Below are 20,707 nucleotides of genomic sequence, written 5' to 3' on the forward strand. Positions count from 1 at the left end.
CCAGACTTATTTTAGAATTTAGATTCGAAACTACTTTATAATTTTAGAATCTAACAACTATTTTTAATTTTTGTAGATAAACAAGCACGTATTGCATACTAATTATAATAAACTTCCTAGAATAATATTCACAAGAGCAGTTAGTAGTGATTCCAAGTATCGTGCCTTCCCATGCTAAATTTTAACACAGGTGAAAGGAAGCATTTGATTACCGGTAATTTTAGTTTTACTGATAAGTTCCTTCTAAGAATTCTACGAATAAAACTAGAAAACCGTTATAAAACAATAGACAAGCATAAGGCTAACAAAATTTAAGTTACCCCCCCCCCCTCCAGCAATGTAAGAGTTCACAAACTTCTTGGTATACAATGCAGAGTCAGTTACCTTCTTCAGCCAGAATTGAGCATTCACTCATGGATAACCGCTCATGTCTTAAGTCTTATTCCACGCTGTGTAATCTATTTATGAAATGCACAAAAGGATCAGAAGGATTATCTGTAGTCCAGCCTGCTATGAAAACTAATGATCACCAAAATACTTGTATTTTTTTGCTCAGACTGTTATGGTCTTCCTTCGATGAGAAATCAAGGGAAGATCATAACACAGCAGCACCAACTGCCTATATCAAGACCTCTCAAATTTCAGGCATCAAGTTTCGAAAGAAAAAAAAAAAAAAAGCATTTTATTCTTCTGCGACCACCTGATCGTTCAACCGACTTTGACCAAATTTGAAAAATAATCGTTTCTTACGTTGCTGAAAGTCCTGTGAGAATTTCTTCCCGATAAGACAAAATGAAAGGGGTTAAAAATCCAGAGCAAGGATTTCACCTCGCTGGATATCTCAGTTTGCTTATTCACTTACAGAAAAATTAGATACTACTAACATAGAATCGTCTGTACCTTTCTGATTTCATAAATTGCAGTTACTTTGAATCCGTATGAAAAAGATGCGGAACACCTTATTTATACGAAAATGATTCGATCAAGTGTTTCTGACAGATGATATCCATGTAAACAATTGGTCTGTAATGTGATCCATGTGTATGCACTGATGTTCAACATGCAGTTTCGAGATATTGCAAAGGATAAATGAAAACAAACAGCCTACTTTTACGCACGTTGAAAAAGAAAATAAGTGAATAGCAGGAAAGCTTTCTTCTCATTCCTGATTTACTTATCATTGAATAAATTCTCTATTTATATGCATAAGAAACATGTGGATAATTAAAATGCGAGGTCTTCGGTGATTTAAGGTTTTGCCGAGGATACTATACGTCATACAAAAAGGAAAAAGAAAAAAAAAAACAGCTTTGCAGACTTCCAGTCAGAAAATGAAGATATTACATTAAAGACTGGTAAGTGAAAAAAATAAAAAAAATGCAGACGGAAACTGAAATATGTTCAAATGTCAAGAACTTTTTCCAGGAAAGCCTTTTGGTAACGACAGTTACTATTTCGATAATGTAGCATCTACAAAAGTAATGGAATAGACCTTCAAACTAGACATGAATGGCAAAACGAATCATTAACACAAATGGTTTTAAGAATTTCATTCATTTCAGTATTTTTTTTTTAATTATGAACTTATTTTTTTAATACCTAACATTTCTGTTTACAAAGTTAAGCAATTCCGAGAATTTTATGAGAAATAAAATATTAAAGTTGAAATTGGACAATGTTTTATTGGTGTAATTTTTACTTAAATAGACCTTAAGGAGAGCCTCCGTAGCTCAGTCAGTATAGACAAAGCCCTTTGGTCGGAAAGACCTGGTTTCGATTATGGTCTCTTTCGAGTAAATGTGAGTTAACTGGTCTCATAGGGAGGTGGAAGGTTTTTTCTCCCGGTAACTCGGGCTTTTCGTCCCTCAAAACAGGCAAACCGGTCACGTGAACACACAAGACTACAGTCATAAAATATGCTACGGCAAGGAAGGCAAATGGAAACCACCTTGCTCATAATCATCTCCCTAGTATGGTAGCATACAGCTACCCCCACCAATCGTATGACTGAAGGGATAGGATAGCCCTTAATGATTAATGTTGTCATTAATTTACTTTACTTTCAATAGATTTTGGAAGCAGTGCAAAGCATTATTCATGTCTACCAACTGCAACAACCTTTAGCCTTCTAATCTAGTAGATGAAAACACATTCCGATTATTACCAAAATAGAACTGTCGTTTATTGTTTATTTTGCAAAAAGTGCAAAGATAAATAATGCTGATCGTTGTTGTTTTGGAATGACGGCAGAAAAACTATGTTGATAGTGCAATCATATACCTGTAAATTGTATTTATGGCTTGTTCGCATGTCTTGTAAGATGAAAAACCTCGAAATCTCCGTATGAGACCGGCTAAATCAAAATATCTAACTGGAATAGTTTGGTATATCCTAAAAATGCATGGTACTTTATTTCAAACGGGTCAAGCCTTTGACTCTACTGCACAAAACTATAAACAAAACCACGAGTGAGGTGGAGAAAAAAGTGCATTCAATAGCCTTTTCCATAAGAACGACATTCTAAATATAAATCACATCTAATCGTGGGAAAAAAAAAAAGAAAAGAAAAGAATTCATTCATCTATTTCTACGTAAACTTGTGTTCTGCAAAAATTCAGGCCACTAAGAATGAGACTATAAAAGCTTGCGTCAGGTTTTTAAGAACTATCTGAATAAAGAAAACCTTCACTAAAACATTTTACTACAAACGAAACGATTCCGAGCTGTCATGCAACTTTTCTTTATGAAAATTTCATGAGGGAACAAAAAAAAAAAAAAAAAAAAAAAAAAAAAAAAAAAAAAAATCACCTGGAGCGAATAATATTTGAAGAATCAGTCTCTGCTGCATTTCGAAATACATCCTTAAAGTTGAAAGCATCGTGAGTAGTACTCAATGTTGTATAATTTGTATCATTCAACCGACAGTACAAAAAGAATTTTAGGAGTGCATTATGCTTGCGCTTATCATCGTGAACAGACTAGAAAACAAAAAGAGTGAACTATAAATAACAGGAAAAACTTACACCTATTTTGTTTTCGCCTCTCAAATCTTTATTAACTGACAAGAGAGAGAAAGAAACCTAGACAGATTAATGTAATGGAGTTACAACGGACATGAGCACTCACAGAATAAGCAGTTAATTACTTCCTGGTGTGGTTTCGAAAGAGACAAAACTGGATGGCAGTTACGTTAACATCTTTATAACGCTAGCATCAATAAAACAATTTATAAAAATATATATGGATTTTTAAAAAACTATTTCATCCTATGAACAGGTTACGAGCCAGATAATGTTGAGAGTCAAGGATGTTTCAAGGTTATACAGCGGCAGCTAAAAGCTATTATCTGTTGCGTGTGTTCTCTGGAAAGTCGGTGTCTGTTCTGCTCGAAGAACCCCCACCCCCTGCATATAAGACCAACTAATCTGTTAGTTGAAAAGCCTTATAAATGTTCTTCGCATCTTAAAAGGGAATTACAAATAAATAAATTACTTAAGCAACTATAATGAAGGATTATATTCAAGCTATTAAGAAATTTCGTACGGAATATTTATATAACGAAATATCACAGCAGCAATCCAGTATGAATTCAAATTGCACATAGTTGATTAGCTAGCAGTTGGCCGATTATATACTGTACATTATAATGTCGTTAGGTTTCTTCAAGGGATAACAAATAGGATTAATAGTTTCACAGATAATTCTTGGAAACTGGGCCAGATATGCTGGGATCAATTCTCATCAACTATATTATTTCGTCGAAGGATTTATTCCTTTAAATAAATAAAATCCCTCACAAAGATAAAGTTCTATTAGTAATCTGGGTGATACAAACTTGGATAAAACTATTTGAATTAGTTCTCGAAGACACAAAACAGTCTGTAGCGATCCCTTAAACTGAAGCCGCTGCACGGTCTCGCCTTCCCTGATCTCTATAGACAAACCCTTTAGATAAAACATAAAAACACTTAGATAAAATATCTAACAGTGAAAGTGTTTTTATCATTAGATAAAGGTTAGTGGTATGCGAGCATTTTGTAACGTGTCGTTGTGTGTACTGTATACGGAGGATTAAGTGTGGAGATAGTGGGTTGTGTGCAGTGCCCTCTCGCGATGAATCCTTGAAGTTGTCACGCAATAATAAAATATACTGTATGTTACTGCAGCAGTAAATGCGATTAAATCAACATGAAACGATAAGTAAATACAAAGCAGTTGAATTTCTGTGTTCGCTGAGTGACAACTGGCTGAGTAAATGATAGGTCGTGTGTTTTTAACGCAAATACTGAGTTCACGTTACTTTCATAACTCATAGCGCTTCATAACTCTCTCGGAAAAAAGAAAAAAAAAATTGTATCGCGGATGATGTCAAAACAAAAACAAAAAAAGGCATTATTTGTCTACATTCATAAATACTGCAGAGTTGTTTTGGCTCACTAAATACGTTTGAAATTCATACATCCATATAACCTTTATAAAATTTAAATTCACATGTTTAAAATGTACAACGTATACTATAGCGAACTATAAATGTTTTATGATATAGTGGCAATGTAGTGCGTAGAAAGAAAATATACAGTACTTCAATTTCACTATGCTGTTAAATTTCATATTTTATCACTGAAAAATGTACAATACTGAATTACAAAATATTATTCATACCGTTCAAAAGAATCTCAGATTTTCTTCTCCGATAAAGATTTGGATAATTTAAAATACTTAAAAGGGAGAAAATGCATTAAACGACTTTTTTTAGTTACTTAAAAATGTGATGTTGGGGGAAAAGAAATCCAAAATTCGTATTGTTGCCAAAATCATTTATTTCTGGAGATGAATTCTGATTACGTCTATATCGATTCTACCACATTTTTTTCGAGTGCGCATATAGAAATTCTATAAAGATCAGCACCATAATTTAATCCTCTTACCTTCAAGTAAAAAGAATCAAACCACAGACCACCAGAAGTACTGTATTATGTGATAACTGAATTTTACAAAGTCACACATTATAATAGGACTTTTCACAGAGACTACAATAACAGATTTGAGAATAGGAAATTTGTTCATGATATATCCATGTTACGATGTTGCACGAAGTAACCAGGTTTTTTTCGTTAGTTCGAGCCTGCATAGTATGCGTTATAGATTACTGGCATACCCCGGTCATACGACACTTTAGGTTTCAGACCACTATCGTACAGGAAATTTCGTCGTATAGCAAATATTTTTTTTTTTTTTATATTTTACTTGTAGATGTATGTAATGGTTTAATAACTTTCATATGCAGCCATATGAGTATAAATGACGTAAACAAAGTATTTATTTATGCTACAAACAAAAAGTTTAGAATATTGTTCGTAAACGGAAAATTTATTCTGAATAGCTTGGTTTAAGGTAACAAGCCAACCAAACACCATAAGTTTTCCATTTCAGCAATAAGACAGTCACGTTTACGGATAATTGTAGTATTAACTAGTGTGAAAAACTATCTTTGTTTTAAAACAAACTTTATCAACAATAGTGCGAGGTAAGTTTAGCCTGCGGCTTATTTCAATGTTCGATATATTATCGTCACTAAATTTAATCATTTTAATCTTAGTATGTAATGAAACACATTTACGCATCTTCTTTTCACTGGAAGCAATAGCACCCTTATCACGAAAACTCGCGCATCGGTTGATTCATGGGAGAGTCATGTCGCTAAAACCTTCATATAAATGGACACTGATCATAAATGAAAAGCGTCGAATCAGCGGATTGTCGTAAATTATATATATATAACTTTTTTGTAGATGTACAAAGAAATTATTTAAAGAAAATGACCATTTAACTTAAAATTTGAGACGTTAAATGAAACATAATACGAGAATATAAAGAGCACAATTAGTTTTTTTTTTTTTTTTTTGCAATCTTTAAAAACCAACATCTAGAATCAGTTGATACAGATGGATGTCTGAGGTTTCTCCTAGTCTCGGATAGTGCCAATTTTGAAATTATTTAATGAGAAACGCCTACATTGCAACTTCTCTCAATAAGATCTAGGACGAATTTACAACTTTGTAGAGCAATTCCATTGCTTCTTAGGAAGATGTCAGCGTCTTACTCTACAGAGTTCACTCACTATATTTTTGCTTTCAGGACTATAAAAATATTTGAAGCTTGCAAAGAGCTTATCTGATTTATCCCGTCTGAGTCAAATGTTCGCACGAAATAATTTTCATATCAAACATTACGTCACTAAGGTTTCTTATACGTTTCACTTACATTTCAAAAGGCTGAGCATTCTGCCAATTTTGTATTTTATCATTTAGCACAAAGCTTCGTTCCTTTTCGACAGCGACAAGGAAACAAAAATATACATGCACGTGTTCGAACCACCAACTTTCAACGGGGACATCTTCCCAAGGGTTATTTAATTAGTATAATGCCTAATAAATGGCTAGCCTCCGTGTTCAATTTTAGTATGCAATCCACAAACACAGTCCGCACTTTCAGATTCCTATGCTCGAGCATTCCCGAAATCACGTTTCAGTTTCACACCATCCTCCTAAATTCAAATCTCTGCAACTTAGATTAAGCAATTTATTCTCTATATCACATATGGGCAACCCCCGGCTCTCTACTTCTTTTGATCCGGCCCTAATCTATTTCAGCGAAATTTGTCTGATTCATGGTGAGAGAAAACATGGTGTGTTCTACTAACTCACATTAAGCAGACGTCATATGACTTGCGCAAAACACACTATGTTTTCTCCAACCAAGGTCTCTTTCTCACTTTGACTAGCGGCATATGTGAACGTGTTACAACGTGTCAGTTCGGTACTTGCATTGGTATTGTGCTTTGTTCAGTGCCTGCATTGATGTTATGTTCTGTTCGGTGCCTGCGGTGTAGAAGACAGTTTTGTTTGACAGTTCTGAATATCGCTTATCAATTTGGGACAAAGTCGGGGTTATTGCAAAAAGAAAAGTAGATGCAGAGAATCGTCAATTTCAAGACAACTGGACGGAGGATTATTATTTTATTCTGAATAAAGGTTTGCCTCCATGTTTGCTGTGCAACGAATCCATATCCATCAATAAAGAATACAACTCGAAGAGACACTTTACTTCGAGACATGCGAATCACCCAAAAATTGATGGACAACTACGAAAAGATGAAATACAGAAGTTGAAGAACTTGGATACCTAGCAGCAAATGTTCAACAAGCAAAGAACGCAGCACCACAGCATTGTCAAAGCTAGCTTTGTGGTAAGCGAAAAAATCGCTAAGCATTCTAAGTCATTTGGTGAAGGAGAATTTATCAAAGAATGTCCTGGACGTTGCAAGTATAATATGTTCTGAAAAGAAAAGACTTCGAGAATATTCGTTTGTCGAGACGTACTGTTGTCCGACGGATAGAAATTATGGTTGATGGTATCAAAAAAAAAGAGGTTAAAAGAGAAGATTGCTAGATTGGAAGCATTTTCAATTGCTTTGGATGACAGCACCGATGCCTCCGATACAGCACAACTAGCAATATTTATTCGAGGAGTTAATGCGGATTTCAACATCACAGAAGAATTATTGGCGTTTCGGCCGTTTATTAAAAGGAACAACTACCGGTGAAGATATATTTGAAACAGTCAACACAGTCTTCGAGAGATTTGGGCTTAAATGGAGTTCACTATCTGGCATATGGTTGGTGCACAGAAGGGATTTATTGGAATAGTTCATGAAAGAGCAATAGAACTACAGATCCATCCGGAAAATTTAAGAAATTTTCACTGCATTATCCACCAACAAATTCTGTGCAAAATCGATTAAATTCACAAACGTTATGGAAGTTGTAGTAGCCATTAAGTCACGTGCACTTAATAAAGTGCACGTGGTCTTAATCACCGCCAATTTAAGGAGTATTTGGCAGACCTATTTTCGGATTATGAAGATGTGTCTTATTATTGTGAAGTGAGGTGGTTGAGTAAAGGTAAAATGTTAAAACGATTTTATGATCTGAGACAAGACATTGCAGATTTTATGGACATAAAAGGAAACACAATTACCCAAGTAAAAGATGATGAGTGGGTGTGTGATTTAGCATTCCTTGTAGATGTCACCGGATACCTAAACGAACTGAATCTTAAATTGCAAAAACAAGAACAATTGGTTCATGAACTGCATGGACATGTCAAAACTTTTTGTAAGAAACTAAGACTGTTGGAAAGTCAGATAAGAGCTAAAAATTGTTATCATTTTCCTACTCTAGCAACTCATAAAAATATCCCTTATAATTATTATGGAGATGAACTGAAAGCACTAATAGAGCAATTTGATACAAGGTTTGCCGACTTCAAAAACAAAGACTCCACATTCGCTATATTTGCTCGTCCGATGGATGCTGATGTAAATAATATGAGAGAAAACTTACAGATGGAACTTATTGAGCTTCAGGCGGATTTAGTGCTAAAATCACAATTTAACAACATTGCTTTGAGATTTTTATAAATTTTATTTGGTGGAAGAAAAATATACAAATTTACGCGCCTTTTCAAGAAAAGTTATTTGTCTTTTCGGCAGCACATATATGTGTGAACAGTTTTTTCGAGGATGAAATACAATAAATGAAAAATTCGGAACAAGAATAACGAACGAAAACCTCGAAAATTCTATGCAATTATCCTTAAGTAATGTCAATATTGATAGTCTCGTAGTTGAAGTACAAGGCCAATCGTCACATTAAATTGTTAGGTCGTTCATTATATTATAAAATTTATGTAGAGCTTTATACCAAAGCATTATATTATAAATAAATGAAATATGAAGTAGCAACTTGTTTTAATTCATTTAATATTAATTTATTTTATTTAATAATTTGGTCCGGCCCTTGATTCGGAGACAGAATGATAATTTGGCCCCCGAACTAGGAAAGGTTGCCCATGCCTGCTCTATATTAAACCTCTATAAAGAGGGAACCATTGTATTCCTTGGAGTCTTTTGTTCATTTTGTTTTTTTCTTTCTAGAAATAATTCTGGAAGAAATTCCTACGAATGTGACCAGCGAAATTCGAATCCAAGTCTTTTTCCAGCCAATGGGCAGGGGTTGCACTGTTCTTCAATGCTGCGCTATGGAACCGTCCAAGTTTATAAAAGTATCTTCGAAACTTTTTTTAAAATCCAAGACTAGTCAACAGATAACATACTACTTTTTTTTTTAACTTCACTCTAATTGCTGCGCAATTAGAGTGAAGTTAAAAAATATAAAAAAAATAATAAAATATAAAAATTAAAAAAGACAATACCCAGGTTCTTGCTGTCTGAATTTTTTCTATTGTTTTCAGGCACTGTTCATCTGAGAACAGATCTATTCCACTATAATTCCAGTCTTCAGTTACTACTACATGGCATTTCGATGGCGTTCTATGAACTCATCTCGGGCTGAAGCTCTGCGCACTCGACTCCTCTCTACTTAACTCCTGTTAAATATTGTTCGTCTTTTAATTGCGTGTATTCTGACAGGTCTGACGGATGAAAATCGTGAATTCCCGGTAGCTCTGTATGAAACCTCCTAAAAACTTCAAACGAATAAGTCCTATTTTTTTATGTCACGATGAAATTCGAATTCAGGTCTTTTCCAACCGAAATGTACGTCGAGTCATCCTTCCAAATATGATTTAAAGCAATAGCCCATTTTCATCAGTCTTTGTTACCTATATTTTACAACATCTACAGTACTAGTGTACTATACATGTTTAACCTTTTGTGTGCGAGATCACTATTTTGTTTTAAATTTCGAGAAAAAGCACAATGGACTTGCTGCACTCGCCAGAAGCGAGTATCGGTATAAAATCGATGCCGCCAAGACAAGTGACGGATGCCTCCAATTTGATAACAACCAACAAAAGCCATAAAGAGACAGCAGTGGAAAGCTGTAGTCAGTCTGTAGGTTAGTTAACGATCTTAAGCGCTGTTATTTTGTCTCCTCGAAGGCATTATTGATCCGTGTCTTTCGGGCAGAACCTTACATGAACAGCTAGCCACGTGCATGTGACATTTGAAAGATTGCGGTTATGCATCAACTCGGAGAGTGCTCTTCAAACCGTCGCCACCGACGCTTAATAACGGTGGCCACAGCATGCAGATTAACCTTCTTCAAAATGTTGCCTAACCGCCTTTTCGTTAAGTGTTAATTTCACAAGTAATCAAATCGCCTGATTACTCACAGACAATTTGATTTGCTTCGCAGTTCAATCGTTTAGGAAGGTTGATAATCGAGGATTTTAACCAAGCTGTGCTGCGTTCATGGATGAAGTTATTAATCATTTCTGTGGTAAACGTGAAAAAGAAAAGTCAAAAGAAATATTACTTCCGAAACATGTTTCTAAATTCAGCAATTATTAGTTTCCTCAATGGCGTATTGAGGAAACGATACTACACTACCCTTACAACCCCCATCTAGCGGTGCATTCTTGTGGAAGTAAAGATATAACATGAATAATAAAAATGCAGTGAAGATAGGAAAAGAGCTATTTTGATACAGATATCTGAATAAAATATGCGTTTACTAATACGTGATCAAAGCAGACATAGCAATGCATCGCAGTTTAAAATAAATAAATCTGAAAGCTAAACATAACTCCTATAGAAAATAAAACATTTTATTGTCACTGAACTGGATTCGTACAAGAGCGAAACCTGCACACATGTACTGTATGCCTTGAAGTTCAAAACCTGCCGACAGCTTTCTTCGATGTTTAAAAATCGAAGAAAGAACCTGGAAGAATTCGATTTGTATAGCATAGCTACTCTATAAAAGGATATTAAACAGCCAAATATGATGAATGTTTCTAAAAAAAAAACAGGAGTACTCGAGTACAACCTTCATCATGAGTTGCACTGGTAGTGCATTATTTTAAAGACGACGAATTCTGTCCAATTCTATGCACTTACATAATTCCATATAGAAATATAAATAGAAATATAGAATTACAGAATTCTATGCACTTACATAATTCCATATAGAAATATAAATAGAAATATAGAATTACAGAATTCTATGCACTTACATAGAAATACATAAAGTGTGATAAACTGATAAATGTTTAGAATTCGATAAAAATTTATCAGAATTTTTTTAAATGAAAGTTAGTTAACAAAACATAATATTCAAACCACATTTTTTTGTAAAAAAAAAAAAAAAAAAAAAATCACGTTGATTTCTCAACATAGTCCCATCGAGGTCTACACATTTGGTCCATCAAGTTTCCAATTTTTTCATCCCATCTAAAAAGTAGGATTTGTCAAATTGTGCAAAATAGTCATCGACAAACTTGATGACATCCTCGTTCGAATAAATTTTTTTTCACACCGACCCAAATTTTTAAGTTTGGGAACAAGAAGTCACACGGGGCCAAGTCCGGAGAACACGATGGTTTGGAACCAATTCGAACCTCAATTCGTGCAATTTTGCCATTGCGACAGCCGATGTATGGGACGGTGTTTTATAACATCTACAGTACTAGTGTACTATAGATGTTTAACCTTTTGTGTGCGAGATCACTATTTTGTTTTCAATTTTTCGAGAATAAGCATTTTTGTTTTTTCTCGAAAATTTTTATTTTATTGTCTTGATGAAAGAGCGCTTTTTTGTGCGCCAATCTTGGTCGTTTTTTCCTTCAGTTCTTCTTTTAAACGCTCCAACAATGACGCATAATAGACTCCTGTTATTGTCTTACCCTTTTTCAAATAGTCTGTCATAATAATTCCTTAGGAATCCCAAAAAAACAGTGGCCATCACCTTCCCAGCTGACAAAACGGTCTTCGCTTTTTTCGGTGCTCTTTCACCGGGCATTGTCCACTGTTCTGACTGCTGCTTGGACTGAGGTGTGTAGTAGTGGATCCAAGTTTCGTCTACAGTTACGAATCGACGCAAAAAAAGCTGCGATTGCGATTAAACATCGCCAAACATTGCACTGAAATGTCTTTTCGCATGCGTTTTTGATCAACAGTCAACAATAGCGGCACCCATTGCGCACACAGCTTTTCCATGTGCAATTTTTCGTGCAGAATATTATACACCGTTCAGTTGAGATGCCTACAAATCTCAGCAATCACACGAACTTTCACTCGGCGGTCTTCCATAACGATACCATGGATTTTTTCAATCGTTTCTTTCGTAGTGACCTCAGTCGGGCGTCCGCAGCGCGCTTCATCTTCGATGGACTTACGACCACGTTTAAACTCATTTATCCAAAAACAGATAGTCTTTAATGCTGGTGCAGAGTCCCCATGAACTACATCTAACGCGGAATTGATCTGCGCGGCCGTCCACTTCTCCAAATACGTGCCTTATCACTGTACGAAACTCGTTTTTCTCCATTTTTATGAAAATTGAACACAGTCATTTTAATGTTTACCAAACGAGAACTACGCGTCGCGCGTGACTAAAATTTTGCCAGGGGTCATGAAAAAGATGATATATGCCGACACTGATATGAATGAACGAACTGTGTCGCCGTCTATTGAAAATTTACCAAACTTTTCAAACAACCCTCATACACTATAATATACCTGCCTGATAGCCTTAGCTGTTCTGCCTAATCTAAATCGGTTGCCTAATATACTAAACCGCGAAGTCTTAAAATTATATAAGCACGTTAGATATAAAAACATGCATTTATTAAATTCTTCAATGACTAGAATAAAAATTATTTAAACATTTCACGTTCATTTCTTTTATCGCTGAAATCACACATCAGTGTAGGGTCGATTAACAACTTAGTTCTCGTTTCAATAGTGCACAAGCTTAGATATTCTTCCTCTCTTCCCTCTAATTTTCACACATTAAGGACATTTCGACATCCCGTTAAAAAAAAAAGGACTGCATTCGATTTTTGTACTCATTTTTTTAAAGTGAATGTGGGTTAGCGGAGCAATTGCACAACTTTATCTGCAAACCAGAAACAACTACATTTACCTTTTAAGAATTGGTTTTTAGGTTTACTGGGTTTAAGAAATAAAGGCTTTTTATAGTAAAAGTTTTGAGTATATCCATTAATGAAACTTTCTTTGTATATGCTTCCGAGGTCTTGCGTGTAAAATCAGCAACTAGCTGACACGCACAATCAGCGTTGGCAACTTGATTTTTTTTAATATACGCAAATCCTCAAGATGCATGTATGAAGAAACTTCCATTGTATTACAATAGTGAATCAGTCTCTAGATGCAAGAGATTTTTTAAGCCATTGCTTCTGTTTTAAAAGGTTCCCACAGTCTTATTTTTAAACGTTAATACCCCCCCCCCCCAGACACACACACACATAGACGAGGTAACAAAATCTGTACGCGCGTGTAACATTTAACAACACACCTAGCGGAGTAGCGATTTTAACACGTGTGCAGAAAATGAATAAGGTAGAAACAAAGTCTATGAGGAAGTGACTGGAGTCAGTGCGCGAGATAGGTGTTAAGTGGACTGCCGTTTTCTGTACAACAATCAAGCATTTTGATACACCATCCAACGGGCCAATAACATTCTAAGGATAGGCAAATTTCGGATTTATATATAAGGAAAGCGTTAATAATTGACGAGAGGATAAGGAGTCTATGCATGGTAATGTGCCAGGAAAACCTATCAGTGTAAATTAATCAGAGCAAGAGAAATCTGATCTTGACAGTAGACAAAACATCAAGTGATGCATTTCGTAAATTATATTCTTCCTGGTTACATCATTCGTTATCCTAACAACTGTAGCTTACGCAGTTCTGTTCTGCTTAATTTAAGCATCTTATAAAGGAATCCATGCGTTACTAAAGAGATCTGTGGCGGCCCGTACATAAGCACTGCGACACTGCAGCACCCCAAGGAAAAAGTGAAATTTTTAAATTTTGTTTGTGTTTATAAATAATAACAATGCTTACAACATTATATAAATGCAATACAACAACATGTTAAAGGTTACAGCTTATGTTTCGACAGTGACTGAATAGTTAATAATTGGAATTGTGATTGCACGTTACAAGTCATTCCGACACTGCTCGTTTGAGCAGTGTATCATATGTTTGCGCGCGTTATTTTTGTGAGATACGAAACTTTTATTATTGGTGCGTGTTCGTGGTGAGGATGAACTATTTTTTGCAAATCTTATTTTATTTTATTAAAATAACATATATTTATTTATTATAGATACAACGCTGAATTATGAAGAGTGTCACTGTTGAAAACGTGAAAAGAATTATATTTTTCAATTATCGTTACACGAAACAAATACACTGCGATCGAACGCAGAGTCAGAATTATCGCGTTTGGCCAAATGCAGTCATCTCGCCGATATTCGTTTGCGCTTGTGATTGCACGTCAAGTCATTCCGACACTGCTCGTTTGGGCAGCGTATTGTATGCTTGCGCGTTATTTTTGTGAGATACGGAATTTTAATTATTGGTATTTGTTCGTGGTGAGGGTGAAATATTTTTAATAAACCAATTTTTCAATATGTAAATTTATTTATTAATAAATTGGTTACTGATTAGGAAAAAAAAATTTTTTTATTTTGTATATGCAGCACCCCAACTTAAAATTTTCACCGGCCGCCACTGATAGAGATACTAGAGAGATCCTTATACATTCTGAAAAAGCACCTGTAAGTTCAGCTGTTATGTAAAGAATACTATACATGGATCATTTCTATGGTTATCTTCGATCATTTAATTACTTATATTTAATCCCATGCATTCCTCTGACAATTTTTATAAACTTCAAACGCTTATCAGTCATTACATAAATTGCATTCATTTCATCCTTTATTGGCATAAAATTATTGATAAAAAGATGCAATATTTATGTCTCCTCTCTATTAGCTCAAGATTACGTCGAAGCACAAAAAACGAGCCCAGACTTGTCTGCTTGCGTTTTCCGGCTGATTTGTTTTGCGGAAATGGAACCCCCCCCCTCCGATAATGCAAGGAGGAATATCTTCAACCACTGTAGGAGAATATATAGTTTTGATTCGCCTTCAACTGTAAAGTCCGCTAATGAGTTCGCGTCGTAGATGATTTAGAATTTATTTGTTTTTCAACCAAAGGGCACATGTTATTTCCACAGCACCACCAGAGCAAAACAGGTTATAAGCTACAGGAGGAGTACACATGAATAATCTTGTTTTAACTGTTCGTTAGCGTCCTTGGCGCAGCAGGAAAAAAAAATACACTAACTGTGCAATATACGAAATAGAGCGTTCGTATTCGTCATTAAAGGACTTGTTAATACATAAAGCATATTTTTTGTCTTCCCCAACCGCCAACTCAGTTTCTTATTAAACAAAGCCTGGCAGTAACATAAATCTGCAGTATAAATTTGCTCACACTTCATTAATTCAAAAAAAAAAATTGATGTTTTAGCAGTTTTATTTTTATTTCGTATGATGATACAACAGCCGTGAGCCCCTTTCACGGGATCTTGCGGAAGAGGAAGAAAACTGATGAAATATTTCGTTTTATACTTTGTGAATAAGGAAATGCATTTCATAACTGCACAGTAAAATACATGCGGTAGCGAGCTTTTTTTTCAAAAAAAAAAATAAAAATAAAAAATAAATAAATAAAAAAAATAGAAGAGCTACTACTGAAATGAGATAGATGTTTACAGTATGCCTCGAGCATACTAGAGAGTATATTTATCTAGTTTATTTCAGAACACATAACTATTATCTATCTGCAAGTCACTACGATGCCATCTAGGTATGTGGGAAATGCGCATACAGCAGATGCTTGCATGAATACTCCTGTTTGTAGGCTTGTAGTTGGAAGAGTCAATAAATAACAGATCTCTCAACTGAATTCCAATACCTTCAGGTTCGATATTTTCATTCACATCACCACAACATGCAAGTCACAGATAAATCTTTCAAGAAAGTTAGTGTAACAGGGAAGCATCGTGATACCGTAGAATTCAAGAAAAGTATGTGAAATGAGATGTGTGAGACACACACACAGTCCCAATACAAATAATATTGAGAATTTCTGTTAAGGATTAGTCCCGGGTCTTTGTACATTTATTTATTTATAATAACTTAAATTATACTGAAAAAGAAAACTTAAATATTTAGACGCTATCCTTCTGAAAGTTTTTCATCTGGCTCATCTAAAATACGAATATTACAGTATAGCAAATGGTCATATTCTTAAACCCAAGGTATAAAAACACTGTCTTTTCCCGTGATTTATATGAATAAAAATTAAAACATAAATGAGTGAATATACCTATAACAGGAAGACATACCTTGGGGAAGAGCATCTTCCTGTTCTTGTCTTGTTAACTTCTAACATTTTCTTGGAACATAAATTTTGATGAGACATCGTTGGTATGTATAAAATCATAACCCGAAGTCATAAAAGAATAATAAATTACAAGAGGAATTTAAAACCGAACTATTGCATAAAATAGATTAAAAATGCATGGAATTTTTTATTGTTTTTTTTTTACCAGAAGGGAATAAAGTAAAGATGAAAAATATATGGAACATTAGAAAATTAGAGGAATACATACTGTGATGACATAATGGGACCTCCATGAAAAATGAACGCAATATAATCAACCGTAATTTCACACAAAAATAACGAAGTAGTTAAACACAAAACAGTAAACAATATCAAGATAAATAGGAATCTAGACGGTGAAAGTTAACTACTGCATCAGGAATGGAACTACAGCACCAGAAAGAGAAGAAATTAAGTTAATTCTAGTCTGCTTCTATTGCAGTGAATAGTTCGTGTTGAAACAAAATTTTATTAGTATGCATTTGCTTAGAAGTAAAAGGAGTAAAAATGAGTAATCCGTTGATACTAAATTAACGCAACATTTCTGATTTTTCAGCCTCTCATCATTTTATAAAGCATCGCTTTGGTCACTCCTGCTGTTTATGATCTCCAAGAACAATGAAAACAAAGTCCAAGGCGTTACCGTAAGGATAACATTCAAATATTCGTAATATAATCAACGTATAACATCGTAAAAGTATGTTTTCCAAAACCATTAACACGACATATATTGAATAGACCTGGCCGTTTTCTCTCATCAACTGAAAAGACCTGAATTCGAATAACGTCTAGAACACGATTAATCTTCATAATATGTAGTTGTGGTTATTTGGAATTATAACCGAAGCAGCTGAGGCTATGAAGAAAGTATTTGTATAATGCGTGTGTTCTTTTGGCTAGTTTGCCTGTTTTGCCCGCATATGCTGCGTATGTTATGTTCTCATACGAAGGTTGATGAAACCCTCAAACTCCGTATGAGACTGGCTGTGTATGCGTGCGCTATGAATGTTGCATCAGATTCAACTTATTAGTTAATGGGGTAGCATTACTAGATTATTATAGAACATGGTAATTTCCCGTTACCTTCCTTGCCAAACACAGCAGTACTCTATGACAGTAGATATCCGTATTCACGGGAGCCGGTTTGTCTGTTTTGAGAGAAAAACTACACCTCTGTATAAGACCGACTAACTCACCACCTGAAAACACGTGATAAAAAGGTTCCTCACTCGATGACGGGGGGGGGGGGAACCCGGTCTTTCCACCCAAAGAGCTACAAAGACTCGACGTCTTGCCTTCATATGAAAAGAAACACCTTGTTCTTCGTATCCTAGACGGAATTCAAACTACCAGATTCAACTACAACAATAAAATAATAATAAAATAATTATTTTTGTCGAAGAAAAATAATTTCATTAAAAATTACAATAATGATAATTATTACTGATTAGAATAACAAAATAAATTTAATCGTCGACACTGGATGAGCTAAGGTAAAGAGGTCTGATAAAGAGCCTCCCAACTAAGATGAGTTAACTGGTTTCGTGCGATTTTCCTTCCAAGAAAACAAAGAAAATGCAATTATACATAATAAAAATGTCAGTTTTAATTTCATTTCCGGTAATATCTCAAAAATGAAATTAAAATAAAACTGATATTTTATTGTGTAAATTCATCACATGCACAAGTAGTACAGTAATTACAGTAGCAGAAATGTACATTTCATTAAATTTAATATTTTTTTTTTTGGGGGGGGGGTGTTTGTCTGAGTCATCCAAATAAGAAAGAGATTGACATGACATTTTTTTAGATATCATTACTGTCATACATTAAATCGCGAGCGCGCGTATGTGCCATACACTTTTTTTTTTCCTTGTTTACATACCCTGATTTCAGCGATGTCATCTTATAGCATAGCCCTCTTAGCTAGATATCGACGACGTTCTTCAGAAACATTGTGTGTGGGGGGGGGGGGGGCAATGTTATCTAACACGAGAAAAACCTGTATAAAGAATTTAACTGAAGGTAAGTTATCAGGTTTCGTGCTTTTCTATTATCTCGCAAAACAGGCAATTTACGAACATAATACATCTGCCTTATAATCTTAGTTGCTTCAACCGTAATTTCACACAAAAATAACGACATAGTTAAACACAACAGTAAACAATGTCAAGATAAATAGGAACCCAGACGGTGAAATTTAACTACTTCATCAGGAATGGAACTACAGCACCAGTACGTGGAAATCATTTTCTTGAAAGTCAAGGCCTGTGAAATATGAAAATCATACTCCCTATGAAGTTTATCTGCTGCATCATTAGTAAATCCCATTGGCTCGTAACAATGACAAGTGCCGTCCTCACAGATCAGGCACAAAAAATCAGAAATTCAAAACAGAACTCTTTCATGCATAACTACACACAAATTACATTTTAGTGTACTGCAGACAGAATAGCTCATTGGGATCAAATAGATCGCAATTTTAACGAAGTCATCTAATCGATATTCATAGAACGTAATATAAAATTCACTTACTTCGTGCAATAATACTGATAAACTAAAGGTCGGATTATTCTTCCGATTAAGTGTTTTATAGGCTGCATAAATACTTGCTCGGTATAATTTATAACACCCATGTTATTCGGACAATTATGAAATGGAAACAAAAAGATCGAGTCATTACGTGTTTTAAAATTACAAACACACCTTAATTGTACACCTCTCAAGTTTGTTATATCCAAGATAGCCTTGCACAAAAGTACAAGAAAAAGAAGAAGAAAAAAATCCAAAACCCATTTGAACACTTCAGGTAGAATAGCATATACACCAGCCGACTTTCCGCAGAAAATATTCAAGCACTAACTTCGTGAGTGCACCACGACGCAGTGCTGGAAAAATTCAGATTTTTCTATCCTCGCAAGCACAACTTCATCACGTCTCCTTAGCTAAATTAATGTTTTCTTCATTTTTCCACTGAGGAACCAAAGTTTGGTCTTGTCGAAAACTCTCAGTTTCTCTCTAATAATATTTGGGTCAACAGTTCACCTCTGAAAACGACTCAACTGATTCTTTAGAACTTCTATAGAAGCCTTTCTTCTCACTGCGATACCCATTTTTTTATTCAACTCAAATTAATTGTGATCACTTCCTATTTCAAACATTCTATACGATTCTATGTCCTGAACCATTTGGAATTATTACATAGTCAATGACACTTTCGTGTGAATTTGTGTACAACTTCATGTTGGAACATGTTCTTAGGGATGACTGGTCTGTCTTGAACAGAAATCATTGAGCAACTAACCATTAAGTGACTCTTTCTTTCAAAATTTTAATATGCCTGGGATTCATTTCCTAGACCTTTTAAATTCCCAACGCAATATCTGGCTTTTCCTCTATGTTAGCTGCATTCTCTAGATGTCTCAAAAAATTCCTCTTCTTCCTTAATAGCCTCTGTCGGAGAAAAAGCACATATAAATTTCGTCGATTTTGAAATCTGCTCACATTATTTACTTGGAATTGCCTGCCAATAAAAAAATAAAATAAAATAAAAATCTTCGTGTTTAGTTATTCCTTCCTTTTCCTGATCCCTATTGCCTGAATATAACACTTATTGTATAGCAGAATCTCTTTTTTTATTATTATTCTTTGTCTCGGCAACACCAATTATGTCGACATGACACTTCTCCAATGGCCAGATCCACTTCTTTTCCGTTGATAGTGACGGTAGCCGTGTGTTCAAGGGACCGATCATTTTTTTTTTTTTAAATCTAGACTCAAAACATTCGAAAGATCAGATTTTTTTATGACGTCTAGAATATTAAATGAATATTATATAAAGCAAATTGGATATTAGATCCAGCATTATTTCAAAACCGAATGTAGAAACTATGAAAGTTTTAAGGTAAGTTGATCAGAGAGTTCACGGGAATACACTCCCAGGCATTCACGAGTTACCTTAGCGTACATCTACTTTGTTTGTGTAATTTTGCATTGCCGAACTGAAGCCTTTTTGGCTCTTTATTTTAGTAGTTACTTTTATGAACCGACCGAGAGTTCGCTTACGAAAAATACATTTCTCTGACATTTCAAGTTCCTTAGTGCTGAACGAAAGAGTCTTTGCTCTCTTAGGGTTTCTACCTGATCTCTGAAGATAACCAACCAGTTCGAAACAGCGGTCAGGCAAGTGAAACCTTATCAAAATGGACTAATAAAAGGCGAATATATAGACGCTTGGGCGACGCCTATATCTTTTAAGTAGGCCACACTAAGGCAACTCGTGAAGTCGGTGAGTTATTCCCTTGAGCTTTGCTTTTTCAACTTACCTTACGAAACTTTCATAGTTTCTACATTCGGCTTTGAAACAATCTGGATCTAATATCCATTTTGCATCGCCGAAATGAAGCCTTTGGCTCTTTA

At 34.9% G+C, this 20,707-nt stretch overlaps 1 protein-coding gene across 1 annotated transcript in view; it reads right to left on the reverse strand.

The window, feature by feature from the left end:
* Window positions 1–18,619, reverse strand: part of LOC150109600 (uncharacterized) — a 132,177-nt gene extending 113,558 nt beyond the window's left edge. The window contains exons 1-2 of the mRNA XM_090402740.1: window positions 18,497–18,619; window positions 2,809–2,978 (exon numbers count right to left, since the gene is read on the reverse strand). Coding sequence (XP_090258866.1) covers window positions 2,809–2,978; window positions 18,497–18,619 — 293 coding nt within the window. The remainder of the gene's footprint in view (window positions 1–2,808; window positions 2,979–18,496) is intronic.
* Between the last annotated feature and the right edge of the window lie 2,088 nt (window positions 18,620–20,707).

The sequence above is a fragment of the Typopeltis vanoorti genome, chromosome 2 (genome assembly GCF_054136105.1).
Source record: "Typopeltis vanoorti isolate ZY-2024b chromosome 2, IOZ_Tvanoo_1.0, whole genome shotgun sequence".
NCBI classification, from domain to species: domain Eukaryota; kingdom Metazoa; phylum Arthropoda; class Arachnida; order Uropygi; family Thelyphonidae; genus Typopeltis; species Typopeltis vanoorti.